Consider the following 25,121-nt stretch of genomic DNA (forward strand, 5'->3'; position numbering starts at 1 on the left):
ATCACTCTCTCTTTCTCTGTCTTGTTTTCAGTGCCTGCGAGATGCCACCACGTGTCTAGGCCGATCCCTAATCCTGCTGCGGTGACAGACACACAGGATCCCCTTCAGTCCCTGGACACAACAGTCAGAGAGTCACACATTTTGCTCCTTGACTGATCTAGATCATCCTCTGCAGCCATCAGCCACTGATCAGTCCTAACCCCGCTCTCTACATTCAAGCTTTCCGGTCGCAGGCTCTCGTTTCACACCAGGATTACCCATTGATTTGATGCTGAATCCCGATACACCAGCTGAGTCTACTGTAGATCTCTGACGGTAACGTCAAAACACTCAGCGTTCAAATGTGACAGCAGGTTCCCCAAGTTTCGTCACTCCTCTCCTTTGTCCTTGTTTTTTTAAATTATTTTGTTGGTCCATTGGTTGGAAGCAAAAGCCATTAGATTATCTGCTGCTGAGGAAAAGCTTCTTGTTATGAAGAAGGCCGTGAGACCGAAGAGAGCAAAAGCTACGGCTGTTGTTTTTTTGTTGCTCAGCTCGTGTACAGCAGACCTGAGCATGAGCAGGAAAATCCTCCTCATGGGAGAGTTTTAACGTTAGAGGTTGGAGGCAGGAACACAGAAAGAACTGAAAAGTTTAGCTCTGTTGAGTCTTTCTGTCATCACCCACCTACCCTAAGCTGCCCAGTCCGGTGCAGCGTGCTTTCCAGATGCCGTCATGCCCATCATCAGCAACGCCAACCATGACTTCAGCAATCTGTCCCTCAGTGATGACAGCAGCCTTGACCACATCTTCACTGAGATCCCTGAAACTGAGACCATCAAGGTATGACTAGCAGATTCATTGCAAATGAAAAAAAAAAATCTAATCAGTGATAAATTCCTGGAAAAACGAAAATGTATGTGATGCTTCTCATGCACTAAAGCTTTTTATCTCTCTCTCTCTCTGCAGGGTGTGTACTACAAGAGGGCTCAGTTTATCCGTAGGCCAGAGGACCTGGTGTCGGTCGACCATGGCCTGCTAGCAGTGATCAATGTCGGGGGGAACCGCTACACCTTCCCCTGGAGCACCCTGGAGCAATTCCCCCTCACCCGACTCGGCCGACTCTGTGACTGTCGGTCACCCGAGGACATCGCCAGGGTCTGCGACGACTACGACGAAGCCCGCAAGGAGTTCTTCTTCGACCGCTCGCCTTCCGCCTTCAGGGTCATCCTCAACTTCCTTGCGGCGGGGAAGCTGCGCCTCCTGCGGGAAATGTGCGTGCTCTCCCTGCACGACGAACTGGCCTACTGGGGCGTGGAGATGACGTACATGGAGCGCTGCTGCAAGAGGAAGATGTACACGCGCATCGAGGAGGTGCACGAGCGGGAGCGGCGCGAGGAAGAGTGCAGGCAGAGAAACGCCATGCAGCGCGTGCCCGTGGAAGAGACGAGGTACCGTAAGGTGATGAACTGGCTGAGAGACATGGTGGAGAATCCGCAGTCTGGCTTACCGGGGAAGATCTTCGCCTGCTTGTCAGTGATCATGGTTGCTGTCACTGTCGTCAGCTTGTGCATCAGCACCATGCCGGACCTCAGAGAGGAGGAGAGCAGGGTAAGTGAGACATGGTAATTATGAAGAAACACTTAACATGACAGTCTGCATGGTTACTTAGGCTTTATCTCCAGCACTAACTTTGTTTTCCGGCAAACTAAGGTTGGAAGGTTGTGATCGCTGGAGCATGTCCAGGGTATGTCAGTTGTCTTGAGTGATAAAGAAAAACCAAATGTGCAAGATTCTTGTTTTATTCATTTCAAATCGAGGCAGAGAATGAAAGGCTGCAAAAAAAAAAAAGTCAGGCTTCAAAATTCTCAAATATATAAAAACTCCCTGTCGTCACTACCTCTTAAAAATCCCAGCAGGGTACTGTTGCGTGTGCGTGCATGCGTGCGTGTGTGTTTGATGTCCTGTGATCTGTGTCTCCCCATAGCAGCGTGGGATAATGAAGCTCAGGCTGCTCACTGAGGCCTGTCCAGTATCTGTCAGTAAACACTGGGGGAATAATGAAAATGGGCTCACTCTACAGTATCTCCCACAATGCACGCATACAAATGTAGACACACCTACAGTCGGACAAAATTTGCACATGCAAGAACACACACATGCAAGAACACACACATGCGTGCGCTGGCTGCCACATGCCTACACACACACACACACTCTCTCACACGGTCACATGCACATACAATAGTAATGAACTCATCCACTGTAACCGATACGGCTCTCCCTGAATTTTGCACACATTTTACTCCTTGAGTCTTCTGTTGCCCTCTAACTGAAATTTCACTGCAGCATATCCACCGACAATTTATGAACAGCTTTCTGCTACTTAGATGAAGTTACATTTACACACACACACACACACACACACACTTATTTCCTCCAGGCAAAGGTTTTATCCAACTTTATAGTTTCTACCAACTTTACCCTTTCTTTTAATTCCTGCGTCAGGAAGATGTTGACCATCTCACGTCAAAGTAACCTTAAAGGGATAGTTCAACATTTTTGGCAAATTGGGCCATTGCCATAATCCCCATAGTTTTAATACATTCAAATTCAAATACACAATCCAACAACTCCAAAACACTCTCATGGACAAGTTGTGGCCTGCACATTTACCACGCTATCAGCAAGCAGTCTCTGGATTTGCCTCAAAAACAACTCTGTCTCGTAACGTTTGATTATTATTTCATAGTGTGGTGAATTTGCAGGTCACAACTTGTCCACCAGAGCGTTTTGGAGTTGTTGGATTGTGAATTTGATAAGTTTGATGAGGGAAACCAAGAAATCCCATGAGCCTCCGTAGCGTAGCTCTGAGCAGCTCCTGGCTCTGCTCCGCCGTTCTAAAAATAGCTTGCACTGACAATTAAAGGTAATGAACCTATACTGCTATGACTATAAGGATTATGGCAGTGGGCCAATGTGCCAAAATGTTAAACTATCCCTTAAAAGAAGTAGTATGTGCAGTATATACTGTAGATCCTGCGTGTGTGTATGTGTGTGCAGAGAGACTGGATGCTGCAGGAAAACTCCACTCACCTATTCAACAGTGAAATCATCAACAGCAGCCTCCTGTATTGATTTTGATATGAGCAGCCACAGTCAGCCAAAGGATCGAGATCAGGAGGGTGTGGTACTGGAGAATTTAGTGAGATGGAGGAGAGCGCTGGCTGCAGAATACTCGATGAGTCGTAAAAGGCAGAGGAGAGGAATTCGAGTGCCCTGCCAGGAGGAGTACAGTCAGTGACGGTCATAGGAACACAGATGGAGGAGCTTGAGTACAGGATTGGACCGAGTCCCTGGTTTTGATTCAGTGGATACTTGTAAACCTGCTGAACTGGGTGGTGCCTTTGATGTGGACCTTTTACAGCATCACTGAATCAGATGCTGGTGTAGATTTATTTTCAATGCACTGATAGCAGTGACAAGGTTCACATCAAAAGAATCAGATATACAACCAGACTCTTTACTAAGCGGATATACGGGCAGCTGAAGCAGAACCACAATGCATGTGTTACTGAATAGAAAGAAATACTGTTTCCTGATGTGAAGTATCACCATTGCATTTCTGATGAAAACAGGAAATTGAGCTTCCCTGTTGTTAATTCTCTCACATAAACAAAGAAACAGTGAAACTCAATGGGATACACCTCAACTTCTACTACACACACACACACAAACAAACACCATTCTGACTTTGTATTGATTTGCGGATTGATTCGCAAGAGTGTTTCAGAAAAGCCTAGTTTTGTGAAACTTTATATGGTTGTGTGTGAGAGAGACAGAGAGAGAGAGAGTGTGCGTGTGTGTGTGTATTGTTCTCTGAAATCTCACTGCATTGTGAGGACCATAGAGGTCGTAAGGGTGTGTTAGGTGTGTGTGTGGGTGCGTCTCACATTTTTGCTGCCCTGTAGGAACATTGAATTTGTGTATATATTGTTGTGTCTGACATCTCACAGCCTTGTGAGGACATTATATATTGTAAGGACATTTAGGAAGTCCAAAACCTCTCTTTGTGCTCATTCTCAGAAAGAGGGTTTCAGTTCTCTCCAAAAGTAAAGAAATCCATCCGCTACCTTCGTCTTTTTCACACTGCACGCTCTAGAGTTTCACTATAGTCTCCCGTGCTCGGCCGCTGAACTCCTTCTTCTTGGTCCGGCCAGTCTGCCCAGGCACGAGCAGCAGGCTGCTGTCATCTTTAATTCACAGGGCCCTGCTGTTTGTCTCTGTCTCTGCTCTGCTCTCGCACTGGATTGGAACGAATATTCCCCCGTCCACTCATCATTCATCCTGCCTCTCTGCCCGCCTCTGTTTGGGTAAGGAGTGTGTAAGGAGAGATAAAGTAAGTGGAGGATGGAGGAAGCGGAGGGCAAATAGAGGGTAGGTCTAAAAGAGAGACAGCCTGAATTAAAAAGGGATGAGAGTGAGATGCTGGTGAAAAGAAATCAAATGATAAACACTGCTTCATTTTCCCTCCTCTTCCTCTTCCTCCTGCTCTACTCTGTCTATCTCTATGTAATGTCTTTCTGCTTGTCCTCAGCTGATCCCTTCTAGCAGAAGTATATCACTGTAAGCACAATGCCCTGGGACAGGCCTTTATCTTACGGCTCAGCTTCAAGCTCCCTCACTGCTCCGTCATTCCTCCATCTCCTGCTGTGGGTGTGTATTATTCCAGACAGTCTATGTAAAAACACTACTATGCTACTATGATGCCTCCAGTCGGTGAACAGCTACAAAGGCTTCTTGATGTAAGTCAAAAGTTCAGATAGATGCAATAAAGATGGATACAAAAACAGAGAGCGTAAGAACGCTGATAGATGTTTAGATCCAGCTGACAGAGATGTTGAGCTGTCAGTGGAGTTTTTTTTAGGGGGGGCTCAGGTGTTTCAAGTTAAAGCTCAGTTTTTCATCGTAATGGACATAGTTTCATATTTTAGCCAGTGTGAATACCTCAAAGTGAGAAAGTCAGAGAGCGAAAATGTCCAAGGTCGCTATGTGAACATTTTCCCACCATGCTGCTTGGCTTGCGAGGTAATTTTACAGAAGTGGAAGATTTCCAGACCTCCAGAATCTCCACCCACAGCTCAGATTTGTTCAGCTAATTAACTGTAGCACTGATGTTGCGTTCACTGACAGCTGCTGTCCCCAGCTGGTGAATCAGGTGAGCAATCACACGCTTTGAAGGTGGCATTAAGAAAAACCAGAATGTCCTCTTCCTACATAGCTAGTAGCCCGTTAGGTATTTTATTATATTTGTGGAAAAAATGTCACAAGAAAATAGAAAACAAGCATGTCAGAAGCTGAAATAGTAGTTCGTAAGTCCAGATAGTGAGATAACAACTCTGTAATGTGGGTTAGGGTTAGTGAAATGTTACTTGCTACCATTGGTTCAGAAAAGTCTGTTTGAGGAACTTTTGAAAATTAACAAAAAAGTTCAAAAGATGAATATTATTGTGATTTCTCAGCATATCATCCATGAATCCAGCCAACTATCTGCTACTATGACGACCTTGCTTTTTATTACATCACTCCCAACCTCCTCAACTGTTCCTACTCTGGTTATGGCTCTTGACTAATGCATGCGTGTGTGTTTCTTTACTTTCGTCATCATTATAACACACAGCAGTTCCAGGCTATTTTCCATGGTATTCGAGGAGGCTTGCTGGGTTGGCCTCCATATTCATGAGTTCATGAGATAAATTTCCACAGTGACCACTGTCCTAACCCAGCAGTGACCTCATTAATCTCCCCTAGTCAAATCTCTGTCAGGATAGCCAGCAGTGTTTAGATTAGAAAGAACAGGGCGTTTGCATTTTTTAACTCTCTCTGGAAAGCAGCAGGGTCTCAGCACACATTGATAACCAGCCCGAGTTTACATCTTGTCGCTGTCCAAATGTCAAATACCCACCAAAGACTCACACATATTTCAGAGTAAAACTTTGCAGCAACTTCCTCTGCATTCATTTTCACCCATTTACTGCATATACGTCAAAGTATACTCTCAGGAAGAGTCGCTTGGATTCATGTCTTTTAATATTCTCGCCGGGTGATGAAGTATTTTCAGACAGCCTCATCAGATTTGCTCTCCTTTTCCTAATTCAGTCATATTCTGGCCTGGGGAGTAATTGAAGTGGCCGTTTTATGTCCTTAATGCCATAAATTGGAATGGGATTTGCTGTTCAATAATTACGTCCCTGAGCATCAATCACAAGTATCTGGAGAGAGCGAGACAGAGGGAGAGAGGGAGAGAAAAGCGACAGCAGAGTAGCAGACTTCATGACTTAAGCTTCACACTGTGGGTTTTGACACGTTTTCTGATTGACTATCCACTTGTTCTCAAGCTGAGAACCTGCCAATAATCTTATTGAACCACACAAACCTGACTGGGTTAAGTGATTACTGAGAGAGAGAAAAAAACAAAGGAGACAGAGACATCTGGAGATAATGTGTCTTGTGACGTCAGAAGGGAAGATAAGGTAACACTTTACATAAGAGACGGAGGAAACAGTGGAGTCTAGGTTGAGATAAGGGAGAGGAGAGAGAAAGGACGGTGTAAACACTAAACCAGCCATGAAGCCTTCTTTCTGCTTTTTCTCTACATGTCCTCTCAGCTGTTCAAAGTTAATAGACTGAGAGATGAAGTGATATTTCCTGGGCACATAAGGAAGAGATTGACACATTAGCACAGTGAAAGACGTGCATACACAGTATATATAGCCTGTTTTTTACATGACTGAGTAGATGAGCAAAGGTTCTCACTTGATTAGGAGAACAACAAAAGTTAGTCGGATTCTGTGATCTTGACTAGACAAGCTCTGTCTGCAAAAACAAGCTGTGTTGTGGTCACAAAAATCGTCTTTTCATGATCTCTGAATACAACATTTGTTGTGTTGGCATTGGCATCATGTCCAGAATCATTTGGAAAACATCAAAGTTGTTTCCTGTGAATAATTCCACTGGCTCCTGAACTGTGCAGCAGAATTGCATTATGTGAGTAGCCTAATCCAGTTGAAGCGCCCTCAGTATATAATTGCATCTAAGATAATTTACTTCCACACCTGAGATAGGAAAACACACAGTGTAACAGTAAGGCTTTAAACGACTCAGTTTATGTGTCCTCTCTGACTTTCTAGCCACCGAGTCAGCTCGGTACGTTGTCACAGCCATAAAGACGAAGCACCGTCATCAATCAACTCAGCGTAGTGTGTAACAACAGGGACACAGAATTAAGAATGCATTCTTCATGTGCCTCATTTTATGACCCCCCCTCCTCATAATTTCAGCCTCCATTAAATGCACATGAAGGGAGCATAAATAGGTGTCCGAGTCTGTAAACTTTGTTGGCTCAGCAGGGTGAGTCCGAGGCTGGCAGTCGGTCACAAAGATTTTGAGTCAAAGAAAGTAAATAAGAGTTTCGTCCGGCTGCAAAGAAGCGAAGGAGAATAAGGTAGAAGGCAGAAAAAAAAATAGATGCAGAGAAGAAAAGAGCAGCGGTAAGAGGTAAACCTCACAAAAATACAGACTCAGAACGGAGTCGGGAGAATATGAACTTACAGAAGTGGGAGATAACCTCATCAGAGCTGAGATAATGTAGGATAGACGACTCTGGGTGATACAGAAGTATAGAAAAGCAGTGTGTGAGTGTGTGAGTATGTGTGTGTCAGAAATTTAAAATTCTGCTCAGGTCAGTTGCCATTTGCAGCCGTATAGCAGAGAAAATGCCTTTCTCATTCTTACGCACCCTCAAGCCTCGAGAGGATGTGTAAATATTTGTATGATTGAACTACAGTACTGTATATACCAGCTCCCTGACTCTGACCATGCTTCTGCATAGCCTTTTCTAATAATTAGCATGCACAAGCTGCTCCACTGTGTGTGTGTGTGTCTGCGGGCATGCATGTACTGTCTTTGACCGTATCAGTGTTGAGCAGATTCCACGCCTGTTACATCCTATCAGGTTATGAGCTGTATTCTGTCTGTCTGATATGCTGCATGGCTGCCAAGTGGGATTATGGGAGAGAACAGCAAAGTATGAGATGTTTATCCTGTCCGTGCCAGGACAGGACTGCACAGCTCAGTCAAATACAGCACAATGCAGAGGAGTAGTGCTTGCTAGATCTGAATATGTTAGCTCCAGAGATGGTTTAGGGCTGTTAGCCGGAGACGATGGAGCGACCTTTTGGAACTTTTTGACATTTTGAAGTTGTAAATTGACCTTGCTTAAACTGCTTTCGCCGTTTTGTAATTGTTTTTGAAATATGACTTTATGTGTGTGTGATGATCTTCTAAAAGTTGCCATAAATGTCAAGCTGCCTTTGTTTGTTTAGTTTTGCAGCAATGCAGAAAAGCAAAGAACAGAACAGTACAGTATGCCTCTGAGATGTGTGAATAATGCAATGTCTGTCAAAAGACTGAAGGTCACTGGGATGAACATGCACTTTGTTATCCAAATAAGATGCACCAGACTAAAATTAATGGGGTGTGCATAAAAAAGGACAGTTATGAATCCCATCAGCCATCAAAGTGGTAAATACCTGTGGATAATTTAGGACACATCATTTACACTCTCTTGGACCTTTGGATGGGGACAAGCTTATCAGGCCATTACAGCACTAGAGATGGGCCACATAACCATCTAAATTCCAGACAGCATGTCTCTGGACACTGTTTATTTTTTAAAGGCAGATGGTCAAATGAAAACAAATACAAGCGACTGCATTTTTATATACTTAAGTGTACTATTTGCTTTACAATTTAACTACAGCAAAAAAAGCTCTCTATATACATCATATGCTCTCTAATTTGTGACAGAAAACTACTATAGAGGGAGTCAGCGAGACAAAGTGAGGTCACCTGTTGGACAGGTGAGGGCTGACTCAGACCAGGGAAACCAGGGAAATCAGAAACATTATGTAAGGGGGGGAAAACTGAGGGCAGAGTAGGAGGAGGAGGAGGAGAGGAGGGGGTATAGGGAAAATACACACATGCAAACACAAAACAAACACACCAGCAGCTCTATTCTCCAAGGTCATCCACCCAGCAGCAGGTGTCCACCCCTGCAGGGCTGCCCTCTCCGGTCACTGCAGCAGCACATCACAATCCTATTCTTCCCGGAGCTACGATGAAATCAAACACTTGCCTCGCACGGCTGCTGCTCCGCCCCGTTATAAATGAAGTCAAACGCAGCCTTTGCACCGACCGAGCCTCTTCATTCCAACACACAGCCAGCAGCAGCAGACCAGCACACCGTGCAGCAGATGTGTTTGTTGGTGTGTCTGTGTGTGTTTGTGCTCTCTTCCTTTTGCTCACTATCACTTTCCAATATGCTTGTTGATGTAACACATTATTGGGGCAATTTTAACATCTTGTAATCAATGGAAAATAATATATACATTTTGCTTGTCATAGTAAAAGTACAGTAGACAGTTCTTTTGGTCTTTGTGTTTGTGTGTGTTAACCCAGGTACATTGCACCTACAGTATAACATATTGAATTTGATGAAACAGATTGAACACTTACCTATATTATACTAATAGTATGGGAAATTAACATAGTAACACTGAATTGCTTTTATCAACAACAAAAAAACAAGGCATCCTTTGAACTGTAAACTAAGTGTGTGTAGCTTATTTGAATGTGTGTGCAGTATGAAGGGCCTTGCATAATATCTGTTGCAAGACTATTATTGAGTTTGTTTGTTTTCACAGCGATCAGTCATTGAGTCCTATTCAATGAAAGAATCCTGCAGCAAAGACCGCAACAAACCTGTTTCTTGTTAATGTGTTTCACTCACTGTGTGTGTGTGTGTGTGTCTGTGTGTCTGTGTGTGTGTGTGTAGCAGTGTGACAGACAGAGAATAGAGACTTATGGTGTGTGAAGGCAGTCTCATGCTTCAGATGTCACCTCATCTTTTCCTCATCAGCTGATCTTGTAATCCCCCTCTCCTCTATTCCTCCAGACCGGTTTTGCCACCTACTCTTGTTTCATCCATTCTCTTTTCCCTCCTCTCTCTTCTTAGCTGTCTGTCCTGCACACACTCCCTCTCTTTTTCATTTTTCTCCATTAGGCTGTTTGTGCGTGAACAAGCTGTTGGTCTTTGTCGGTGATGGGTCGCTCAGCAGCCTGCACAGCTGCCTCATATGGAGATAAAACTGCTCGGCTCTGCTTTCACACTCACGTCCGCGTTACAGTATGATGCTCAACGTGTGGAATGTCATTAGAGTCAGTGGACAGTGAGTCTTTGGAGACTGAGTGGCTGTTTTTTGGCTCTTTTATCATAATACATATCAAGGATTCCTACAAATTAATGGGTGGGACTACACCTCTCTACATTCTTTACCTTGTGTGCATTTGTGTGCACATGAAGCTATTAGGTTACAGACGAACAGCCTGATGACGGATGAAGGTGTCACATAATACAATCCCTTTAATAACCCATGACTGGTGAACAGAGTGCTTGATGTGATGTGTTTCAGGTTAAGGCCTGTGGTGTGGCGTTCAACCATACACACACCACCATCATTCTTTCTCCTTGTCTTTCCGTCCCCTGTCACCTTCACTGTCCATCCCCTCTGGCCTCCTCTCAGTTTTTTCTCCTGTGGAGAAGCTTTAAAAGTGAACACAAGTTCAGCACTACAGCGTAGAGCAGTGTTCAGCGGTGTATGCTCAAGGTCTGCTGCGAGGTAAAGTTGATTGATGTGCTGAGTCTTTTGTCTTTTGTTCCCCCCTTTCTTTTTCAAACCTCTGAATCCAGTGGGACTGCAGAACCATGATGTGTGGCTCTATTTTTACCTGATTTAGGGATGGGCATCAGGGGAGAGTTATAGTGAGATGACGTGTGAGCTGTTAGGACACACTATGAAAAAGGTATAGGATGATATTTAGAGATGGAACAAAACACCAGGGAGCAATGCTAAGGATGGTCACCAAAGTTTTACGCAGCACTATCTTTTATGATTATGCAGTGGTTGGAAAAGCACACACATGCACACCTCGATGTCTTTCACGGAGCAGCATTGGTTCATACGTGAAGAGTCATTATTACCAGCTGAAGACAGTGAGATGTGGAGCTTTATCTTAACCACAAGTAGGGAAAAAAACACATTCATAATTCAGAGCTATGGAAGCTTTCTCTTGTTCAACAATAAAGGGACACATTTACACTTCAAACATGCTGTAACCTGAGTGACCTCGCTGTTGAAGTTTCTAGCAGCTGTCTCGCTGCACACTGATGGGTCACAGTCACAAGACACAAGGCTGTCTACAGGAACGCAAACCTCAGACAGGGCTGGCGCAGACAGCGAGATCCGGCCAGCACTAGTCATGCTTGAATAATAATGATTTCTAAACAAACTAGGCCCTATGTGTCGACAATCAATCATAGTAAGAATGAGAATGAAACATACTGGGTTGCTTTTACCTTAGAGTTCGTTTTTCTGCATCAGTGCATAATGTAAGGTGCATTAGCTATTTGCCCCTTTGTCTTTCTATTCAGAAATATTTATGTTTTCCTTCTAAAGTCAGTTTCTCTGTCATACATGTCTTTTCTCTCCTACCTAGACTGTACATAGCATAGTAGTTTACATGAACGATGAATGAGACTAAAATTTAAAGAGGAACTATGCAGGATTTTTACCTTAACTATGCTGCATTTTTACATTAATTAAACAACTTCGGAGTAATTGTGATGGTTAAAAAAAATGACTTGGAGAATGGAGGCTCTCTGCCTTACCTAGCGTATCTTGGCCGAAAATCAACCTTGCAAGATCAGAGCCTCCGACCCAGTGTCCCAGGTCTCGTCTCCACAGCACTGCGACACAAACTCACCCCGTAACCCGTAATCTTTTGTTTATGACAAATAAGACTACACAAATATACACATCGTAATGCGTATATGATAAATAATGGTATCTACTGCTCCACCGGCTTCTTTGAAAACAAATGCACATGGCCAGGAGGAGGGTTAGCTAACCGGGAACATGCCAATAGTAGAGTCACAACAGTTAACACTCTGTACTTTACCTGGTCAATAATGGCAAAAATTGTATCAGTTAATTTAACATATTTGCTGTTAACAGTCTTCATCCCATCAAGAGTGGGCTAACAGAGACAATTACAGTAGCTATTGGCTATAGGTTAGCTTCTTAGCTAGCCTCACAGCTACACATTCATCAGAAACTCCATAAACTGTAGGACATGAGTTAACTCATATACTCAGCTTTTAAGCAGTGAGCTTTGTAAGGCCATTTCAGACAAATTATGTAAAATTATATAGACCAGGCTACTACAACATGTGGGTAATTTTATGTTATTGCAACAGGTCAGTGCATGAGGTCTACTGGACTTAAGTAAGGTGATCCAGATGTTGATGACAGCTGTCACAGAGAATCACACAAAGTCATGGTCTTGTCTGTCTACGCAGAGAGGAAGTCTCATAAAAATGTAAAATTAACTTTTGCATGTGGTAAAAAATATTCCCTATAATCTTGTGGGTTTTTTGTCTCCAGAGAAGCTTGTGCATCTACTAATTGTTGACTGACAACTTTCTTTTGAAAGAGATCCTGTAACAACTCTAGTGTTTTTTTTTCTGCAGCTAACAAACAACATCTGGTGAAAAAAAAAGAAAGAAAAAAAAGGAAATGGTTTGGTAATTATAGTGGTTTCTCATGTGGTGACTACAAATATCTCTGCACTTAAAATGCCTTATACAATGACTTGCATCCTCTCTGCAGTGTTTATCTTAATTTGACATTGAGATGTGTTAATACGGACAATGATGTGAAACCCCGTGTGAGACAGCTGCTGGGCTAAGCAGTGTCTATGTTGAAATGAGCTGTCACTGGCATTTGTTCCAGTGAGAGTCGTACAGAGGAGATAAGGTCAGGGTGATGGTGGGTATTGTGGGAGGTATCGTGCGTGTGTGTATGAGTGTGTATCCATCTGTGTGTGTGCGTGATTGAAAGAGAGAGAGGGAGAAGTAGAAAGCTTCTAGCTGTAACAAATGGCCTATCATGCACAGGGTGACAACCCTGTCACAAAGCCCTGATGGGCCTAATGTCAGCACAAGAGAGAGCAGTGAGGGGGGGGGTAAGAGAGTCCACATGAGAGACAAAACACGTGAGATGTGCATGGGGAGAAAGTGTCTGAAAGATTGATACAGGACAGACAGCCGGCTAAAAAAAATCTAATCAGGCCTGGACATGAGACTGAGACAACGTGAGGAATGCAGATGGGTTTAAGGAGGAGGAGAGATTAACACAAGTTAAAGATTTAAGTGGTAATTCTCAAGCAGAGATACTTTTAATTATCAAACAAATCTTTTCATTTTATAAATGGCCTCTGCTTGAGAAACAGATATCCCCCCTTAGTCAGTCCTTCAGACCTGGAGAAATCACGGATTGTTCAAATTGTCCATCGTCCATCGTGGTTCCACTTTTAACTGCGTAGGTTGCTGCACTGCTGCTCTGAACTAACACACGATAGCGCAAAAGTTTAATATGCCTTAACAACTGTGATCAATCCAATAAAATTTATATTTATCATGCTATTATTATGTGGAATGAAATGAGACATCTTTAGTAATTGATTTGGTTTCAGGAAATCAGTTTTAAAGCTGTACTAATCAATATACATTAGCAATCTGCAGAGCAATCTTTATGAACCATCAGTCGTCTCATTATATTAAATAGAAGACAGACAGTGGTTAGTGAATGAAGCATTTAGCTGCCAGATATTTCCTTCAGGTAGACTCCAAAATTATAAAAAAGACAGTGAAGATTAGGGAACATGACAGTGAACGAATGCTAATGTTGCTCAGTGTCGTGTCTGTTTAAATAAGTAACTGTTTTATAGCATAATCATGTTCTACAACCTGTACTGGTTTATGGGGAATTCTTCTGGTGCATTCACAGGTGTTGTCGAACACTGCTGCATAAGTGGGGGGGAGGGGGCCCTTTAATGGCACTGGAGGGAGCTGAGGGAAGTCTGATACACCTGTAATTTTACTCAACTAATGTCACTTGAGGCAGCGTTGGCTGGGACTCAGGACGTGTTTGGAATTTAAAAAAAAGGGCAGTGGAGGTAGAAAGAGATGAACCTACCAGACATCTTGAGGCTGCTCTTCACCTCAGGCTAGTGGCTCGAGGCGTCATTAGCTGCTCCTAGCATAAAACACACAGACAGCAAAGAGTTGGTTGTCAAATTGCAAGGCAGGTGTAGGTGCTAGTTTGTGACAGGTTGTTGAACATTTGTTGTTGATGCAGGAAAGAGGGGATTGGATAAAATGATATGAGCTGTTGTAGCTACTTTAAATCTCAAAATGGACAATACAGTAGATGTAAACACAGGATAAGAGCAGATGCAGACAAGCACTTCTGTTACTTTCACTACCACCAGTCCTGTCGCAATAAAACAAAAGATGATTTTCATTCATTTCACATGAATGCATGAAGGAACTCTTCAAGTCAAAACAGATATCACGCAGATAGATGCCGCTGCAGGGATGAGGTTAAAGGTCAAGCGTCACACTGAGACGAGAGTCAGCGATGAAGGCAGAAAGGACACGGGTGATAAATGAGAGGGAGAGGAGAGGGACACGTGTGTGGAGGGATGGATCATGCATAGAGAGGCACAGCGGAAGGAGTTGTGTTTCTCTTAGAGGAACATTGAATGAACGAAGGAGTTGGAGCAGAAAGGGAGCAGTGTGAGGAGGGAGGAAAACAGAGAATGAAGGATGAGAGGGGAGGGAGTCCGGAGAGGGAGATGGAGAAGGAAACAGAATGAGTGATGAGAAGGTGGAGACGGAGGCAGGAGGAGAGAGGAGAGGGTGGCAGCGGGAGAAAAGAAGGATGAGAGGGAAAGAAAATAGATGAGACAGAGTGCGAGCTGAGAGATAAATGTAGAGTGTGAACAATGAGAAAAGTGGAGAAATGGGTGAAACGTTAATGAGAGTGAAGGCTGAGAGAACACAAAAATAATGTCCACTTCAATAATGAATAGAAAGTCATGTGGTCTCATATTCAGCACTACACTTCTGTTACAGTATCACTTACATACAAGACAAGAAAAACAGCAAATCACTCAATAAAAGGAAGTGAAAACGTCCTTGATCAGCATAAGAAACCCAGAGGAGGCAGAAATACAGAGGCTCTGTCCGTTTCTGTGTTGCTGAAGGGACATTTTGAAGCCTTGAGTCGTTTTTTCACTCTCTGACAATCTTTTGTCAGTGGCAGTGGCCAGAGAAATCCAGAAGGACAACAGAAAATGCCCGGTAATGAAATATGTTTACCTTCAAGTGACAGAGACCTTCAGAGGCTTTAAAAGCTCTTCTCCTGAGGGAGCAAAGGAGGAAGTGGAGAGATATTGCAAAGCCACAGTCCAATAGGGAAATAAGATGGCTGGGCTGAATATTGTCATATTTAGTTTTTTTTTTTTTTTTTTAGTATTTTATCCCACTTCTGACACCAGGGTGTTACGGCCGGAAGGGGTTCGGCCTTGTGTGTGTCTGTGTCTTTCTCTCCCCCTCCTTGTTCCCCCACAGCTCCACCCAGGTCCCAATCAGTGAAACGAGGCTCACCTGGTCCACTGAGCTAAATACCCTGCAGCTGACACTGGAAGGGGGGGCAGTGCTGGGGACTGCTGGGCTTGCCTGCCTCCCATCATGGCTTTTGTTTGTTTTAGTTTGTAGTGTTTGTTTGTATCACTTTTATGTTTTTGTATTAAATCTCCTTTTAGTTAATTTAGCGTATTTGTGTTGTGTTTGGGGTCATTGTTGAGTCCATTGTTATGCCCCTCCGGGCCAACGAAGTTCTGGGGCGTAACAAATGGGGGCTCGTCCGGGATATGAACAACCATGAGGTGAAGTGAAGGTTTGTAGCTGTTGTGTGATGTAGTAGTCTTCTTTTCAAGATGGTTTGTGATTTAATTGCCTGTCTGTGTTTGCTTGAGAGTTCCCTGTAAGGTAGTTGTCGGGCAGAGAGAGACTCTTGCCACTTTGTTATTTTGCCTTTCTTATTTTTGGTGGTGAAACCTGGGTGTGGGTACGTTTTCTGTGTGGCAGTGGGCCTATCACATATCACAGATCAGGTTTGGGTTCTCCAAACCCTGACTGTGATTATTTATCTGTTTCATCCCTTTCATTATAGTTTATTCGGTAAAATAATTACAACTCAGGCAATTAAACTGGTGCTGTATCACGTCCCACTTTAAAGCTACACATCAACAACCGATGAGACAGATATTCTAAAATGAGTCATGGGCAACAAACTGGGTATAACCTATAATATATAAGCATGCTTTGAAGAAAGTGTGTGGATCTTCCCTAGTAATCCCCTGCAACTTTTTAGTGGTTTAAGGGTTTCCATACAGCAGTTATTCTAACAGTTGGTAAGCAGAAACTCAAAATCGCTCTCCAGCTGTGTTTCTCTTTGCACAACTATCTTTGTCACTTATTTTCTGTTCAACCCACTTCAGTAACATCAATGCCTTAGAGGAGAGACACTTTAAATCCATTGCAACATTGCGGCTCTTCACTCCACCTTTGAGGCTGAGTTTTTAACTCTTGTACAAACAAGTTTGTTTCAAGTATGCTTATTAGGGATGCACTGTAAACTCTTTTCCACCAATACCGATAACTGATAACTGCCTGCTTCTCATAACCAATGCTGATACTAATAACCGGTGACACTATTAATAGTTTATATACAAACCTGAGGTAAAGAAAGGCTGAGATGTAGTGAGCAGAGATCCCTAATGTTCATGCTGTGAAAAGACCTGTTGACTTTGGCGAACACATCCAGAATGAATAAAGATTTGTATTTTTCTTAATACAGCAGCTTTCAAAATGCCAAAAAACTTATTAGAAATATCAAATCATCTACTGAGTCTTAACTTATAAACTAATTGCTAAACTGAATCCAACACTTCGAGCCTCCATGGACTATTTAAGGGAATGTACTCTGTGTCTTTGCTTTATAAAAACCGGGCAATTAGATATTTTTCTTAAACATCAAAAAATAATTAGTAGCAGCTTAACTACTTAAATTTAAATTGTCTGCAGTGGGATTTGAAAGTTTGAGGAGGAGGAATAAAGACTAATTTGTTGAGAAAGGGAAAAGTGAGTGAGCACTTTGTGACGCCATGGGACAAAAGCTTTGAAGGAAGAAGTTTTCTGCTCCAAAATCTCCTCTGTATCGTCACATAGGGTTTTTTATTTTTATTTTTTATTACTGCATTACTCTTCCTTGATGCTGTGGCCAGAGGGCATGCGAGCCTGATTGCTTTCTGTCACCGCTCCCACTGAGTGTCATATTAATCTTTGAAACCTGCCCTAATGAAATAATTGATTGATTGTGTCACGGTATTATCTGTCAGTGCCGCTGCAGTAGCTTTAGCATACTGAGCGACAGTAACTCATGATTTATGAATGATTACAGGGGGTGATTATCTGACCTCAGGATTTTTGTCTTCCATCTCCTCGTGCCCTCTTCCCCATCTGTCTTGCTTTCTGTCTAACTCCTCCCTTTCTCTCTTTTTCCTCTTTTACCTCAGGGTGAGTGTTCCTCCAAGTGCTACAACATGTTCATCATAGAGACAGTGTGTGTGGCCTGGTTCTCCCTGGAGTTCATCCTGCGGTTCATCCAGGCCAACAGCAAGCTGGACTTCCTCCGCGGGCCGCTCAACATCATCGACGCCATGGCGATCCTTCCTTACTATGTCTCCCTGGTGGTGAAAGAGGAAGACCCATCCTTGGAGCACGAGAGGCCAGGAGGAGGTAAGGGCTACTTGGACAAGCTGGGCCTGGTGCTGAGGATTCTTCGGGCGCTGAGGATCCTCTACGTGATGCGGCTGGCTCGCCACTCCCTCGGCCTGCAGACGCTGGGGCTAACGGTCCGACGCAGCACCCGGGAGTTCGGCCTCCTCCTGCTCTTCCTCTGCGTGGCCGTCACCCTCTTCTCGCCGCTGGTCCACCTGGCCGAGAGCGAGCTCACCGGCACCCACGACTTCAGCAGCATCCCCGCCTCCTACTGGTGGGCGATTATCTCCATGACGACCGTCGGCTACGGCGACATGGTGCCGAGGTCCATCCCGGGACAGGTTGTAGCGCTGAGCAGCATCCTCAGCGGGATCCTCATCATGGCCTTCCCCGCTACCTCCATCTTCCACATGTTCTCGCGCTCCTACCAAGAGCTTAAGATGGAGCATGACCGATTGTTCAAAGAGGAGTGCGCTGCTGCAGCCGCCGCCGCCGCTGCCGCCTCCGAGGAGGCGCAGGAGGCGGATAGCGAAGGAGGAGGCTTGGACTCGGCTCCAACTGGACTGGGATTGCGTCTAGATAAGGAGAGCGTGCACTCACTGGAGTCTCTGGCTCTGCTAGGGAAGGGCGGTGAAGCTGCAGGAAATAATAACCATGGCCTTCCAGCAGCGGCTTTCTGAACACTTCTCCAACTGATGGAGTCGGGCCAAAACCTCCAAGAACACACGAGTCCCTCAATCTCTGTCTTGCAAACTTTTAAAAAAGTACTGTGAAAGTACAGTACTGTACTGCAAATGACTGTTGCTCCAAAGCTCTCACTCCCCATGTGGTTGTGAAGCATGCGTGTTGCATCGGATAAAAGGAGAATATTTCCTTTTCTCCTCAGTCTGATGATACTATAAGGAGCACACTGCACAGAAACTGAAAGACTTCAAACCCTTTAAAATCGGACGGTCCCGTCTGTCTGGCCAGAAAGCCACCGCAGCAATATTAGTTACTGGCTGCTTCCATAAACATGCAATATTCAATCCAAAGTTGCTTTTTCCTTCCACTGTGAAAATAAATACAAGTCCAACTGCAGCTTTTAGTTTTCAAGGAGACAAAGACATGCTCCTCTTTTACTTTATTTTCAAAAAAGCTTAAAGCCATGTTCTGAGAAGAAATATAAACTTACTGTTACCTTTGGCTCATACAAGATGTGCATCCATCTCTCATATATGTTTGTATGTTTGGACTCAAAGAGATGACCGTTTCCCCATTCTCTACTATGAACTCCAGGTAAACTAATTGAAGATGTTCCAAACTGTTTTTTTTTCTAATCATCTGGTGAGGAAATGAAAGGATGGAGAGAAAGACAGCATGTTTGAGAGTGTATGACTGAAAGAGAATGAGCGCTAACAACCATGAAATGTACTTTGCGATGCTCCAAATAAAAGCTCTCCTGGTAATCTGAGAGAAATCCATTTTCTGGGCTGTAGTTTTTTTTGGTTTGTTCTGGGTTTGACGGTCTAATCTCCTTGGCCAGGATGCTCAATCAGAATCCTGCAGATGAACATTGCTGAGAGAAGAAGAAACAGAAACAGCTGTCTGAGCCAGACACACACACAGATAAGTATTCTGAGAACAACGATTCTGCGGCAAGCAATCCCCTTCTTACATCACCTCCTTGTTTTCATGTGCACAATTATACCACCCTGGAATAGTGCCACACTGCCACGACTCTACAAATCTGCGGTTTATGAACGGGTATCTCTGTAATGCGCTGCAACTAAAGAAGCTCTGCATAATGCTTCGTCTTCAGGTCTGGTATTTAAACCAATTCTCTGATTCGCTGTCAAATCCTGGGGTGGCCTCCAGAATGGGTGGGGCCAAGAGTGGTCAGCCACACCCTGGGGTCCGAGAGAGGGATGTGGAGGCATGCAGGGACATGCCAGATGTGGATGTCATCTGGATTAAAGTTAGGATTAAAAAACCCACAGGCAAATGGGTTATAGGGCCCGAAACTCAACTTCATTCAGTTGCTTTAAGTCTTTAAATTTGATTTTGTTGGGGGGGGGTTTTCCCTTTGCAGTCGCTTTCGGCGTATTATAGCGTCTATTGCCCATATGGCATCCCAGTTCACTGGCCGTGGCTCTAGTGGGATTTAAACAGTGGACTTTGTTATTGGAGCAGTAACATATGGCCCCAAGTATATCAGCCTGAATGAGAAAATCCAACTATACACGATGAGATATGATGGATTACACACACTCAAGCTATTATCCATCCTTAAAAGACGATGATGATGATATTATAAGAAGCCTAGTATATAAATAACACAGCACAGGAGTGATTATGATTCTAAAAACAGTTATGGTGATAATTCATCTTTGTGTGTGCAATAAAGATGCACATCAGGTCATAAACATGCTTTTAGCTGTTCTGATGGTTGGATGGGGTCCATGAATCTCCACAAACACACACAAAAAAACACCACTGATGTAACAGGAGCTTAACTCCACTTCCACGTCTGAAATGGCAAAAACAATTACATTGTGCAAGAGTTGTTTTGGTTTGGTTTTTTTCTTATGAAGGGCATTAGATTTATAATGGCTAAATTTCGTGGAATAGTTTGCCATGAGTCAAAATAAGATTGATAGCATTCACAAGGCTGCATGCACTGATATGACGCAAAAGCCAGGAAGCTTATATGTTCAGTGAAATTTGCTCTTTTACAGGAAATTCAGAACTACCAAAGCATTATTACGACATTAGGGGAAATGTGCTTATTTCTCTTCCTTCCAAAAATCAATGCTACTGTCGTGTGTGTCCCATAAAAGTGGATCTGAAGGTGGGAGGCTTCACTAGCTAGAGACCCCCACCCACCCCCTCTTCTCTTCTCTGCTCTGCTCTCTTACATAGTGAGAGTTTTGCAGAACGTGTATTGCAACAAGTGTTGAAAAAGTGAGGCTGTGCAGATTCATCACTTTGAGGTGTGAGAGAGCACATTGTGAAATCGCCAAGAGCTTGTAATGAGAGTGTTGTGACCGAACTGCAAAATGGACTCAGATAAATAAAAAAATAATGAGTAATCTGCTTTGATTGTGTATTTTTTCACAAGCATCTCATCATCAGTGTCATTCAAAACTACAGAGTGCACACCACACAGTCAAGCTATTGAAATGAGGCAACATTTTAATTAAGCAGTAATTCAATCAACAGGTGTCTTCCTTAGGCACTGACAAATCATCAACACAAAGCAGAACAGGCCTTACACGGACTCGAACAAATTAATCGCTGAGCTTATTGTGATCAACATGATTGAGAGTCAAACTGCCCTCAGGCCTGAACCAATCAGAGCAGAGCTGGGAGACACACCGGGGATCATGACACCTGCCTCTATAGAAAGGATGCATGACCCACACCTTGTGCATCCAAACCGCTAAAATGTGCAGTAAATAGCCTTTGGCTCATTGCAGTATAAGTCAAAGGGTGACTTTAAAAAATCCAATTGTTTCCCTGTGAAGCTCTTGTGGTATTTACACTTGATAAATGACTCATTCAGTTCTTTCATTGACTATTATCAAACTACAGCCACTAGAAAGAAATTGAGATGAGTGTGTGTTTTTAAGGCACTTGTTCAGCTCCCACCGAACAAATGAGGGCAATATCGCGAGGTTATTAAGCTACATTGCTGTCATTAACAGTTGATGAACTCTCTTACAAAAAGAGTCTGTAATGGTTTTTACTCTTATAAATAAAAATAGAATATATTGTGATTCATCTAGTTAAGATTTATTAAGGTTGTGCATACATATGCAGACTAGACTCTGTGATACTCCTTGCTGTCTTCAGCGTACACAAACACACAACAAATGTGCAGAAGTGAAAATTATTATTTCTTGGCATCTCAATAGGCTGTGTTTTCTGTCTACCTCTTTCAGCGTTAGGCACACAGTACGTGATAATCCTGCAGACAGGCACAAAACAAATTGTGCAACTCTAAGGTTCACGCCAACTTTGTGGCATCAGCACTGTTTCTCTCTCCCTCTCCCTCTCTCTCTTTCTCTCATCTGTCTTTTCTTCTTATTTTGTTCCTCTCAGCCACCTTTCCCTTCCTTTCTTCTCAGCTTTTATCTCTTTTCCCCAACCTGCAGTAATTTACAAGAGCTCATCTGAAACAGTGTTAGCAAACTATTATTCAGAAAGTCGAACACCACCACACCACAGCCCTACACATAATAAATTCTCGCCGTATCTAATTTATTCCAGAAGCTAAAACATGTAAACAAATCCATCAAAAGTTTACAAAGGCTTCTCTCCCTCCCCTCCCTCTCTCTCTCTCCACATACACACAGACAAATGCTCTCTCCCACACACCACGTTGGAGACTATAAGGTTTTAGTGGGAGTGCTTCTTCCTCATTGACAGTCTAAAGGTTGGATGGGCCATCGCATGCATTCATTGTTCCCATAATGTGTGGGCGTTAGGAAACCCTGTGAGACTGTAACTGTGATTAAGCTGCACAAATAAACTTAACTTGCAAAGGTGCATCTCTGTCTGCTGTTGGGTTTAAGGATGCGGGTGCTGAGGGCTAGACCTTAGTGTTCTGCCGCGCTCTTATCACTGTAACATTAAAAATACCTGTTACAAATGGAAAGGGGGAAAGTAAAATTTGATGGCATTCTGAAATTATTGTTCACTCTCATGCTGCTCCATGCCTCTCTGGTTTCATTCATGACTGCAGGGTAAATTATTCAACTTAGAGAAGAGAGCAACTCAGTAACTCAGTTCTGTAAGCTCACTTAAAAAAAAAAAAGATTTTATTATTAATGAGCCAATTTTGAGGATTCCTGGGGCCACAGAAAGACTGAAGAGGAGGTGAGTCAGAGGCATAGGCACTCACTGTAGTGCATGCATTAAAGAAAAAATAATTAGAAATGTTAGAACAGAGGGTTTGAAGAGAAATTGTTCTTTTACAGGAAATTTAGTCATAAGTTAGACCTGATGTATTACAGCATTATAATATATTAGAAAATATGCTCATTTACTTTCTTGCCAAGAATTACCAAGAGAATTGAGATATAGCACTGAAGCTAAGAGGCTTAATTTTTTCATTTCATTTTCATTTCACTTCAAACCTTTATTTATTCAGGGAAGCCAATTGAGAGCAGGCTCTCTTTTTCAATGATGCCCTGATTACAGAGATAGAACAACACAACAAATTTAGTTTTACTAAGCTTAGTGTAAAGACTGAAAGAGGGCAAAGCAGCTGGAACCCCGGCTCTGTTGGGCACCAAAGGTCAAAATATGATTCCTCCACTTCTAAACCTCACTAATTAACATGCTGCATCACAATTATTTCATTCTCCGATACTGTACAAAGAGATGTGTAAAAAAAGAAAAAAGAAAAGAAAAAAAAGACAGCATTACCACAAATGGATGTGACTATCTGCGCTTCAGTTACCATTTTACACTTTCCATTGTCAGACAACAGAAACTGAAAAGCATAGAAATGAGAACATCTTTAGAGATAACTAGCTACAAAGCTAAAACAGCATGACTTGTGCTAATTAATGTATTATGTCATCTAGCTACTTTTAGAAGTTTATAAGCAGGCTTTAGCAACTTTCATGGAAAGCTTTTTGGTATCACTTAGCTGGAGCTAGTAGCCACTGTGGTATCTTTATTAAAATGAAAATTGGAAATGGAGAAAGAGCCCTGGCTTTATATGAATGTAAAGACAATAAATAAATATGTAGCATGTTAATTTGTGATTTTTGGCAGTGCCAGTTTGCTATATCTTGTTACTTTTGGACAGAGTTAGGTTAGCTGCTTCCCTTGTTTTCATGATAAGTTAAGATAAGCAATTGTTAGTTGAGGCAGTATGTTAACCATACAGAAAATGAGAGTGGTATCAACTTATGTTTTGTCTAACTGTGTGAAGCCAGGTCTGATTTTTTACTTTTCCCGAGAAAACCCACCAGTCTCTAAAAGGTAAAATCCCTGACGGATATGAGAGGCAGCTGGGAGGAAGGAAGGGAGGAAGGCTATTTAAAATTCATAGCCAGCTTTACTTTCATCCTATATTTATAAACTGATGACCACTCAGCAGCTACAGTTAAGTGCCGCAGGGTCGTCTGAGCAGAGGATTGTTTTGCAAGTAGTGCTGTAACTTTAATAGTGAAGCCAGTCCTTGACTTTCAGTGTTCTTCAAGCTTGATAAAGGTTTAATAAAGGAGAGTGATAAAAAAAAGAGTGTGTGTGCAGGGGGAACAGGTGAAGTGGGGCGCTTGCATTTGGCCCTTTAAGTGCATGAGTTCCTGGAATAAAGAGCAGTTTAAAAATTCTTCTTCTATCTTTTTTTTTTTTTTTTTGAAATATCAGGTGGAAATGTTTCAAAGTGACTTAGCAGAGGTAGCCCCCCCTTTATAATTAGATTAGATAATGATGACAGTCAGATACATCCTGCTGAGTCCCTTTTGGGGAGAAAAAAAAGATGGAAAATGTCTAAAACTGATGAAAACTAAGGTAGTATATCAGAAGTTGAAAGACAAATTGCAAAGGTTCGGTTGTCGTCAACTTTACCATAAAAATGAAAATGTGAAATTATGCTGTTAATATTCTCTGTCCGATAATGCTGCGTTGGAGGTTGAGCTAGGAAATGCCACCATGCAGCCGTTTTCCCTCTCGTGTCAAAAGTCTTTATAAATTCCTTCTTTGATACGATCAGTCGGTGTTTGCTCTCTGCTATTTGTGTCAAGTCGGATGCACACCACAAGGTCTCTGATAAGATGTGGATCCAATTAAATCACACAGACAGAGACTATCACTCCAGAGGCCCCTATAGAGGCTATATCCCACCATCTACTGTATTGAGAGCACACAGCTCAGACTGCAAATGTAGGATTTAATCAGCTGAAGGAGTCTTCAAGGAGTCCTGGAGTGTCTTTTCTCTCTAATTTAAAAGAATGAAAGAGAAAAGTGACAACACTGCCTCACAGTAGGGATACTCCAACCAATTGACTGAATAACATAAAATGTGTATGTCAATGAAAGTGGGAAGTAAAGTTGTTTTACTGTGATCTGATGTGTGAAAGTTGCAGCCAGCGCAGGAAGCAAAATCAGAAGAGGAGAGGAGGTTTGATTTAAATGTAAAACTACTGGAGAACCATGCATCTTTCTGGGTGACAAAAATGAGGACATATATGCTCTTGTTTTTGCTGTGAATGATGTCAGTTATATTATTTGGTTTAGTCAGAAGCAGAGCTACAATAATGTTAAATTCATCAAAAATGAGGACGGACAGAATGAGGCAATGAAAGAGGGGGGGACAGAGATAAAGAGTCTTTTT

General features: G+C 42.8%; 1 protein-coding gene across 1 annotated transcript; it reads left to right on the forward strand.

The window, feature by feature from the left end:
* Positions 1–714: 714 nt before the first annotated feature.
* Positions 715–18,468, forward strand: kcng4a (potassium voltage-gated channel, subfamily G, member 4a; the record flags this gene model as incomplete). The annotated part of the gene is made up of 3 exons (XM_083973318.1): positions 715–822; positions 949–1,590; positions 17,584–18,468. The coding sequence occupies 3 exons, from the start codon at positions 715–717 to the stop codon at positions 18,466–18,468; spliced, it is 1,635 nt and encodes a 544-aa protein (XP_083829444.1).
* Positions 18,469–25,121: the final 6,653 nt, after the last annotated feature.

Source organism: Trachurus trachurus, assembly GCF_905171665.1.
Source record: "Trachurus trachurus genome assembly, chromosome: 6".
Lineage (NCBI taxonomy): Eukaryota > Metazoa > Chordata > Actinopteri > Carangiformes > Carangidae > Trachurus > Trachurus trachurus.